At 42.6% G+C, this 10,412-nt stretch overlaps 1 protein-coding gene and 1 pseudogene across 1 annotated transcript; both read right to left on the bottom strand.

Annotated features, from left to right (window-relative positions):
• Positions 1 to 315: 315 nt before the first annotated feature.
• LOC109762571 (WAT1-related protein At3g30340-like) lies at positions 316 to 2,398 on the bottom strand. The gene has a single exon (XM_045230506.1). It carries the CDS (start codon positions 1,247 to 1,249, stop codon positions 470 to 472), a length of 780 nt encoding a protein of 259 aa, XP_045086441.1. The 5' UTR covers positions 1,250 to 2,398; the 3' UTR covers positions 316 to 469.
• A 5,180-nt stretch (positions 2,399 to 7,578) lies between these two features.
• Positions 7,579 to 8,273, bottom strand: LOC120966755 (uncharacterized; annotated as a pseudogene).
• Between the last annotated feature and the right edge of the window lie 2,139 nt (positions 8,274 to 10,412).

The raw sequence follows: 10,412 nt of genomic DNA, 5'->3' as shown, positions 1-10,412 counted from the left end.
CTCTCTCCTGTACCCGCGCTGGTCGCCAAGCTCCAGGATCCAAACCAATATCCCTTCTTCTCTCCACACAATTCCCTTCTCAGTTTCCCCTTCTCGTAGTTTCTCATCTCAATTTCCTTGTATGCAAGAGCCATGGTTATGATCTTTGCTTTACATTCCAGTGCCAGAACAAATTTTAAGACAAAATTGACTATTTGTGATTAAGTTTGTTGCAGTTTGATTAGAAGTATTTTTTTATTGTCATTTGAGTTGGAGAACCATGAGTTTGATCCTTTATTAGGTATAAGGATAATGCAGAGACAAGAAAACTAGGAATTACGTACCAAAATCTGTATATAGGCATAGGCCAATTCTCTTGTGTATGTGTAATATGAGGCAAATGATCAATGGAGCAGTCTAATATGGGGAAAATGATTAAAGGCGAGGTAATACGGGGCAAAGCTAGATCAATCTAATATGTGAAAAATGATTAAAGGGGTCCTCCAGCTTCAATGGTGCTTGCCTCGTTGCTCTTTCCCCACAGGATGAAGTAGAGCCCCACGACCACAATTACCGACCCGAACACGCTACAAAGGTGGAGCTTCTCATGGAGGATGGCGACGTCGATCCCAGCTGTGATGATCTGAATTAGCGGCATGAAGGCTATGGTGAACACAGGCCCTCGCCGGTCCACGCACCATGTCATGGCCAGGAACCCCAGCGCCGACACTCCGACACCCGCGAAGAGTACGGTGACGGCCTGGAGCACCGTGCCTGGGACCCATACCTGCAAGGTCATCTTCTCGGTTGCGGCACCTACGACAGCCATCTGGATAAAGCTAAGGAGGAACATCCACGCCGTGCTGGAGTAGAGTGCCGGGTACTTTGTCCCAATCTTGGACTGCAGGATGAACCACATTGACCAGCTTGTTGAGAAGCCCAACAGCGCTACGACTAAGCCCATCACCCACCTTCGTGCACCGCTATGGGCGGCAGCGGTGGCTAGGTGTTCTGCTGGTGCGCCAATCAGGGTTGGGCCTTGGTAGAGTGCAAGCACCATTGCTCCGGCCAGCCCCACAGCCGTGCCTGTGAGCTTGGCAGCGCCCGAGCGGCTAGCCACATTAATCTTCTCAATTTTGAAGGCGAGTGCGAGGAGGAATGTGAACATGGGGGTCGTATTGTTGAAGGCACTCGCGAACATGGCTGTTGTGTACCGCAAGCCCAGGAAGAACAGCCACTGGAGCAGTGAGGCTCTGTCGTTGCCATGCATGCATCGATTAGCAAATAAAATTACAGATAATTTAATTATTTAATACTGGTCAACACTTGTTATTTATAGTATAATGCATGAAAAATTAGAATTAAAATAAATTAGAAAAGACCTAATACAATTAATTAAAAGAGATTAATTACCCAAGCAAGGCACTCAAGAAGAGGTAGGCGAAGATCTCGATGGTCAGCTTAGGTCTACTCTTCCTACATATATACATGGAAACCATATACATAATAAATTAGCTAAATTACGACAGAAACTGGGGTCATGAATTTTCATTTTACTAAAAAAATACAATAAAAGCTTGCCTTACCTCATGACTCTTCATTAGTGATGAATATGGCCCAAACAATAAAGAAACAATTAAAACTGTAAAGATAACGGTTAGTGCTGATTCAAACCTCTCTTTGAAATATGCGATCGGGGAGAGGAAGAGCGCGGCGATGAGCAGGCCGAGGACGATGAAGACGGTGGTGTGCATCCCTTCGTTGAAAGCTATCTTCGTCATCACGTTCAACACCGCGTACATGATCACCACTGCCATCATCATCACCGCAGGTTTCCAGTCCATCGTTCTCTCTTGATCAACACTACATGATCACCACTGCCATCATCATCACCGCAGGTTTCCAGTCCATCGTTCTCTCTTGATCAACACTATCAAGCTTGCTCAACTGTAAAGTAAAGAACGAGAGAGATGAATGAATAATAGATGATAGAAATGAGGTATTTATACCCGGGCAGAAGTATAAATGTTGTTTGGAAGCCAAGTGAGTACATATTAACTTGAGATCCAAGGAATTACATAGTTGCCTTGAGAGCCAAGGAAGTACATGATTTCTTGAGAACCAATCAACCTATCTGATAGCTCACTTACTCCTAATTAGCTTAATTGATAATAAACTTATTTATTCTTAACACTCCACCTCGTACAATGCCTCTTCTTGGGTATATGCATCATCTTGAGAATCCTTGTTGTAATCTTTTGAATCTTTATAAACTCCTCCAAAAACTATCAATGTTACCAAGAAAACAATGAGCACGAGTCTCCTAAAAATAAGAAGAAACTCCAAAATGAAAAAAAAATGTGTGTACAATTTATTGCTTTGTTTCTTACTAGTTTATCTGATAAACAACAAAAAAACAAAAAACATGTGTGCGTTTAATTTCATTTTATTTCTCATTTCGGGGGGTCGCAGTGGGTGCTCGTGGCATTTGTTTTAATTGTCGTTTCACCTTTTTCCCTTTCTTGTTTTTTGTGTTGTTGTGTGGGGTGTGGATGGGGGGTGGAACTCCGCCTTTGCCATTTTAAGGTAACACTGACTTGCAAGTGCACCCTGGCTGGTAATGATATACAGCAACAGAGCTGATCCATGTGAAGTACTACTCTTTCCTGTCTGACTAGACTATTTAAAAACAGATAGCAATGGAAATAACGTGAGTGTCCCTGCTTTCTTGCCGGTGATCCCCGCATTTCCATGGAAGAGGGGAAAGTTGGAGGTAATCTCTGTTACTAAAGTGTGTGCCCTATTCATCGTGTATTTCTTAAATGAAGTTTCCATTCTATTTGCAGAATCTTTGATGCCAGCTTACCTTGCTTGCAAAGTTGCAAGGAACAACAACATCTGCATCGTTTGTTTTCTTTCAGCTTGGGCAGTTGGTGGTGGTGCAGTATCGGGTCTCGACCGTGCGAAGTGAAGTCTGGGCAGTAGCAAATTAAAGTCTGACCTTGCTTGTTTACTCAGTCTTGAGTCAAGTCTTGAGATCACAATCAGCAGATTAAAGTCTGGGTAGTAGCATCCTCTGTTGTGTTTGTTATTATAAAATTTACATGTCTGTCCACCTAGCTGCTTGTTCCAAGTCCCATCATACAACATCATTTCCCCATTTATTTACCAGAGCAGTCAGCTATGAAAATCAAGTTGTAGTTTCACTTAGTCCTGTAGCAGAAACAATCATACATCAGGAATCAATTTGCTAATGCGACACTGAATCACACTTGTAGAGTTATATGTTTCGTACTACTGAGTGCATCAAGGCCTCATTCTCTTACCAGGGCTTACCGATGCTTTCTCATCCTTCACAAGGGCCTATGCAAAGGTTGGTACCGGCTCCTTAATGAACCAGCTAACTGAGACCGGTTCAGCACTAGTGAACAACAAAAGCCCATTCTGCAAAATAGCATGCGTAACAAGCAAACACCAGATTGCAAGGCACTCATCGCTACTTAACAAGTTCAAGTGCTACACACGTATCTGTACAATTTAGGAGTTGCATAATATAGTTGTTGCGGGCATAATATGTCTCCTAGAGAGATATTGTCTATGAATTGTAGTAGCAGGTTTGGGATCATGTTCTGAATCATCAGTGATAATGGTTTTACCGTAGAAATTATTTTGTTCAATACTCCTGCCATCCACTTTGTGTAGTCTCTGAATAACTGAACTGAACAAAACCTATCAATCTGAGATCCTGCTCGAGTAAGATGTATCAGCAGAAAATGTTGGTTCTCCACTATCTAATTCAGGACTACCAGCAAAGGGGAAATGCAGCTCACCTCTATTCTTTTATGGCAACCTTGTTGCAGACACTGATACCACCCACAAACTTCCGCGTGTCATTGTTCTTCACATGGCATTTCTGTTCCAAGTAGAAACAAAAGGATTCCGGATGGAGGTTATTGAGAAATAGCAGCAACACTATAAAAATATTTGAGTTGCAAGTGTGTATTTTGATAATCATTTACAGCATCTATAGGCGATCCATATGGAGCACAATTCCATATTCAGGTCAGTTGTTAAGGCTCCAGATTTCTTCCACTTTTCAAGCTAGATTGGTGAGACAAAATATGATCTATACTATGGAATATCATTTTTACAAAGAAGAAAGGTTTTGTAACAGAACTTCCGTTTCCAGTAGGAATTTGTTGGTGTTCTTCTCTAGTGGGTTCTTTGGTTGCTACCGCAGCTAGCAATAATGGTAATTGGCAGTGTGAAGTAGTGAAGGAACTGCATGTACTGAATTTGGAGGCCATCCATTTCTCTTATTAAAGCCCTGATGTTCCAAGCATGAATCATTCAATCTACTAGTAGTACGTATTTTATTATAATACTCCCTTTATTCCTAAATATAAGTCTTTCTAGAGATTTCAATATTGACTACACACAGATGTATATAGACATAGTTTAGATTGTAGATTCACTCATTATGCTTCGTATGTAGTCCATATTGGAATCTCTCAAAAGACTTATATTTAGGAACGGAGGAAGTATGTCTGAAGCATGCATTCCTTTCCAGAATCTGACATGCCCTGCTCTTGTTTTGCGTACGTGCGTGTACTTGTAGAGAACGACACCTAACTGAACTCTGCATCTTTAGCTTGCATTCAGCTTCAGCACCAATATCAAATGCATCCTACCGTACTCACCCAGGAATAATTCAGAACAAAAAATTGTTCACAGGTGATGAACCGAGTGGACCCTTTGCTGTTGCAGATGTTGCTGCTCCCGCCCCGACGGGAACGGACACGGATGCCTTTGTCCTGCCTTGGATCTCCAGAAACAAGCACATCATGACTGTTGCGGTCCAATCCACCTACAAACTGCATGAAGCGCTAGCTAGAATTTAATGCCATGTAGAAGTATGGGATATGGATAGTGTAGGAGCAAATGAAGCTGGGTGATACTAGCCGGAGTACTCCCACGGCGAACTGGACTAATCCATCGAGACCACCTTTGTTATGCAGCCTCAAGCTCAAGCAGTTCCTTGCAGATCTCAGCAATTTGATTTTGATCTCCATAATCAACCAAGAACAAAATGCCATCTTTTCCAATAAAAGCAGTGGTGACTGTCACTAGAATCACATTGCAGGCAAGCACTTGCAGATAATCCAGCGATACATGCTGGTGATCAGTTTACAGAGCTTTTTATTTAGTTAATTTACAGACACGTCATGAGCTACCTCAGAAATTAAACATAGCCTCCTATTATTTTACAAAAATAAATATGAACAGTAGAATACTCATTAATTGCCTGTCACTGAAATGTTTTCTAAAAAGAGGTAAATACACCGGGAGTCATAGAACTCACATGATGGTCAGTTTGGTGCATAAACTTGTAAAATACATGTTTCTGGTCATCAAACCTGCGCGGTCGTGCAAATACGCCAATACGGTGCTTTCTGCCGTATCCCGTGCACGTGTGGCCACCAACATGTCAGGGGCCCGCTGTCAGTGTCTGAGAGGTGGGTAATCCGGGATACTGGAACCAACCACCGGGATTGCAATGGTGGGCACCACAATGTGCTGCAACCAACTTTCAAGGGTTGCTATGACCCTTGCTGGGCAACGCTATAACGGGCACCCAATTCTACAAGCGCGGCGGTGCCGGTGAAGCGAGGACGGCCGACGTGCGCCGAGCAAGAGATGCCGTGAGGCCAGTGATGGTGCTGCAGGCTGCCTGCATGCTGCAAGCGTTGCTGTAGCGGAGGACCAAGGGGTTGTTGCGAGCGGATGGTGCTACTGCTTGGGGGCCTCTCCGGTAGGGAAGAGAGGTATGGAGAGATACAGTCGGGCTTGGGGGTTTATTTCCGCTACGGGGTGGTCGAGAGAAGTTGTGTTCGCTGCTTCGCTTTTCCGGGGGAAGGCGACATGGAATGTGCGAGGGGATAAGGTATGGGATCGAGCGACGTGTTATTTTAATCAAACGGTACTGAACCGGCAGATTGGGCGCTCGTGCCGGTCGACCGCCGAAGAGTATTGCCCCTCAAAAATTTATTTTCCTATTAACCAACATGTGTCACCCAAATACGACACGGTTAGGGATCATCACTGGTTTTGGAGTTTCAATATGAGAAGATCATGTTTCAATTGGATGGGGGTTGTTACAGCCATATAGTTAGCTTGTGTTTCCTTCCAAAAATGCTACACCATTACATGTTAAATGTCATCATATCCCAAACAGACCTGCAATTTATAATCTGCATTCCAGTACATTAGAACTCTGATCATATAAGGAAAAATGCCACACAAACACAAATTACCCACTATTAGCGTGGACAACTTGCCTACAAAAGGAAAATTTGACTGTTATATATCTGAATCACAAATGTTTACATAAGCGCAAGCATACCCACATGAGCGTTATGATCCACTAGCATTCCAGAAAATATATACGATCCGCCAAGCGACCGGAAGAAAAAACAAGTACTTGAGTTTCAAAGCTAAAATCTAGGTAGTAAAAAGTTACGCAATGATTATATTTATGAAATAGGAAGATTGATGGAACGATATTGTTTTAAGACAAAGAAAATATTGTTGTCAACATGATAACAAGGTTACACATCTTCCCGCTCTTAGTTGACAACTTGATGTTCTATACCTTTGTGGGCTCAATTTATGTTTTGCGCTGTAGTTCAGAGAACAATGATATAACAGAATGTGATGTCCATGCTAAGAAAACAAAACAAATAATATTTCGGTGCCATCAGAAACTGGTATTAAGAGACTTTATAAGGGGGCAATGGCAGGTTCCAGAAGCATTATATTCGCTCTGCTCCGTTACTTTGAACCACACAAACGCAAATGCCATTTCTTTTGAAAACAAAGGAGGATTCACCATATCAAATATATATATGATTTTACGGTACACAAAAAAAATTCATCTGAAGCCATAACTTAAGGTTGCAGCCCAATGATATATTCTGACCCAATGGGTGGGTTAGGCATATACTTGATCCTGATGTTGACAGCGAAATATGTGTATCTAAGAAATAATGAATCATCACTTCCTTACCATAAACCAACCGAATCATAGAATTAAACATGGAATTGTCATCATAAACCAACACCAGCTTGATAAATAACCATATGAAGATCACAACATTACCGCCAGAATCAGCAAATGAAGTATGCTTGCTTCATACCTGGAGGTCTTCACGAGCAGCGACTTAGTGCGGCAGCTGGCGGTCAGGCCTTTACCTTCCTAGGCTGCGGCATCATCCAACCAGTCACAGAACCTGTCGTCTAGGAATTATGCAAAATCTTGACGTGTCTACATCATCCATTTTCATGAATCTTTCAGCATGTTGTAGTTCAAAGGAAAATTGGAGGGCATCTCAATTCACATGAAAGAAAACAAAATACCTGCACAAGCAGAGAGAAAACTAGCAGAACCATAGAGCTATGATTATGATGGGACAACAATTTTATCATGAAGGGGCGAATATAATTTGTGAAATTAAATTATTTTTCCCAACATATTCATAGATGTATGCTTCTATAGTTCTTGATGAAGTTGAGACTGGAATCGGAAATGGGACAAATTAATCATAAAGGGCTACTGAATGTTGGAACCCAAGCTGTCAAACTCATCTCATAGGGGATATTATTCTCGGTCATGTATTGGACCCTACGATCTCCATGGACTGCAGGTCGAGCCAGAAGAAACCGTCGCATGCGTTGATGAGCACAGTGCCGCTCCTCTCGGCGAACCACACTAGGTTGAATTGGACTCGCTTCGTCGGCGGAATGCAGCTCCCGCCTGCCTTGTCAAGGAATCGCAAAATTGTCTCCGTCATGTCGATCACCACATGTGGTCGTTGCTGCCACAAGGCCGTATGCTTTGACTGTGCCCAAGCTGACATCTTGTCGCCGTCGGCGACGAGCAAGAGCACATTCCCATCCGTCGATGATGTTGCCAGAAGTTTTGGGTGCCGCCCATTGTGCGGGAAGCTCTTTGGGAGCTTTGTCACCATCACCTTTACCGCTCTGACATTGAGCTTCAGGACATAGGTACCGGTGTCGGTCAGGCAAAACCAGTGCACAGCGCCCCCGACAACCAGAGGCTTGTTGAGGCGTCCCTGCAAGCGGCTGCCTTGCAGGCTAGGGACCTGAATCTCAGTGTAGCATCCCCACACTCTGTGCTCCGACGAGTAGGTGCAGAGCTTCAGGTGAGGGCGGTACTGTGATCTAGGAGGCTCTAGGAGGGAGCCCAGTCCAGGGCGAGATCCGATCGCGTCCCGATCGATGCGGTATAATTAGCCCAGATCATAGACGTGCATCATAGGTTTCCATAAACTGTGATCTGTTTTTCTCTCTCAAAAAAAAAAAAACTGTGATCTGTTTTGGTGATCCACATTTCCCGGTTCTACTTCTAACAGCCCGTTGTACACACCAATATAACGGAAAAGCCCACGATCCCCCTAATTCTGCAGTTTCGTTGTCAACAGTTTCCTCCAAAATCGTTCCAAATACCTGCCCTATAAAGAGAGAAGCTGAAGAAATGATTGGTGGTTAGCTTGCAGAACTGATCTTTATATGCAGATCATGACTAGATCAGTGCTCCTTAAATCACCTCGCCTCTAACTGGTCATATATTAGCAATTTATTTCTCGGGAAACTGGTCATCATCTGGTCACTAATTCCTATACTATTTTCAGTACCATGAGCTACTGAAAATTATAAAAGTTCTATGATCCATAGTCTGTTTACTTACAAACCTGGGATACTGCCATCATGCTGGAGGCAAAAATAAGTTATTCTCCATCTCTCATCAACTGAAAGCTCCACTGTGGTCTGCAGAAACAAACAGAAGAAACAACTCGAGAATCCAAGGTCATGTATGCAAGATCCCGTTATCTCGCTGAAATGGCACCGCCTTAGGATGCCACTTCGGTGCCACACGCTCGGCTTGTTTGTTGTGTACTGTTTGTGCATCACTTATGGAAGACACGTACTAATCTGGTAAATTCTAACATCCTATACCAAACTAAACAATTACATCAAAGGCAAATCAAATCATAAATAGGGAAAGTAGTGTGTGTCCTCTTCATGCCGAGAAATCCCCAGCTTTTGTTTTCAGATATTCATAGGAGGAACCGTCAAATTATTTGAGGAGAACCATGGTATATGCTCAAAATTTAGTGATTAACGTGAATTTAGGTGTGGATATCAATTTCATTTTCTTTTCCAAAAACAATATTACATGTTCATACGGATAACAATACAAATGTGCTAATTTTTGTGATGAATAAGTAATCATGTGAGCAGCATAAGTGGATTTGACGGCGACATGATGTGTTTGTTACCCGCAAAAAAAAGACATGATGTGTGTGTAACTTTCAGGAGACGAAGGAAGGCAAAGAGTGCCCACGACTGTTGCAGTCCCAGTGGGATCAGCACCAACAAATTAAGGCTTGTTGCTGGCGGAAGCTGGGAACAATGGACCGCTCTTATGTTTCTTTGACCAAGCAACAGACCACTCAATTCATCATCAAAGACAAAAAAAAAATTGTTCTCACTCACACAATTGCCATATAAAATTTCAATTAATCTGTGTGTTTGCTCTAAAATCTGAAGAATATGAAACATTGTCGATAGTGGGGAGGTCTGATGAGGGCACGACCTCGAACTTGCCGCTGGTTTGGCCCGATATTTTAGTATGCAATACTTTCCAAATCCACCGATAAAAATCCAGTGCATCTTTACTCCTAAAGGTGTAGTTGGTAGTCTCGTCTCACCTCTCACCAACCCTACATTACGTCTGCGAGCGTATTACAGGTGACTTTCAGCTCATGTGCAGCCGATTTGGACCGGCCCATAGACGCATGAATTAACTCAATTAAATCGGCATTTTCCCAAAACAATGTCATGCATTAACTCATTGAAATTAAATCTCAAGAAAATCTCAACTAAATCCAAACTTTCCTTACCTTCCACTACTCATACTCAAATCAAATCTAATCTAACCAAAACATCAATTGTAATCAAAGTTGGCTGGCCCATTTGACGCGTGCACACATTTTTATTTTTCATTGGTTTTTTTTGCTGTTTCATCTCTATTCATAAAGGGTGAGTTGGTAGGCCAGTATCCATGGTTTATTTTCGCCTCAGCGGATTAGTTTCACCTCACCTGCCACCACCAACCCTTCACGCTGGTTTTCTTTCCTCCCGTCTAAAGTTGGTTTTATCCCCTCCACCTTCCACATTCATTTTTTCTTCTCCGATCAGGTTTTTTTTAGTTAAATCGTTCGGCTTGAGACTCTATTGTCTCCACTCAAATGCAACAAATCTCCCCAGAGGATGTACCAAATCAAATCATCTTAACTGAAAATAAAAGAATATCTGAAAATAGAATTATAAACTAAGAGGCCGTCTTAAAT

Source organism: Aegilops tauschii, chromosome 6 (genome assembly GCF_002575655.3).
Source record: "Aegilops tauschii subsp. strangulata cultivar AL8/78 chromosome 6, Aet v6.0, whole genome shotgun sequence".
NCBI lineage: Eukaryota > Viridiplantae > Streptophyta > Magnoliopsida > Poales > Poaceae > Aegilops > Aegilops tauschii.
The sequence above is the reverse complement of the archived record's forward strand: the minus strand, read 5'-3'. Positions and strand labels throughout refer to the sequence as shown.

Bases quoted from the DNA above. Each gene is read 5' to 3' on its own strand.
- LOC109762571 (XM_045230506.1), bottom strand. From the start codon at position 1,249: ATGCATGGCAACGACAGAGCCTCACTGCTCCAGTGGCTGTTCTTCCTG.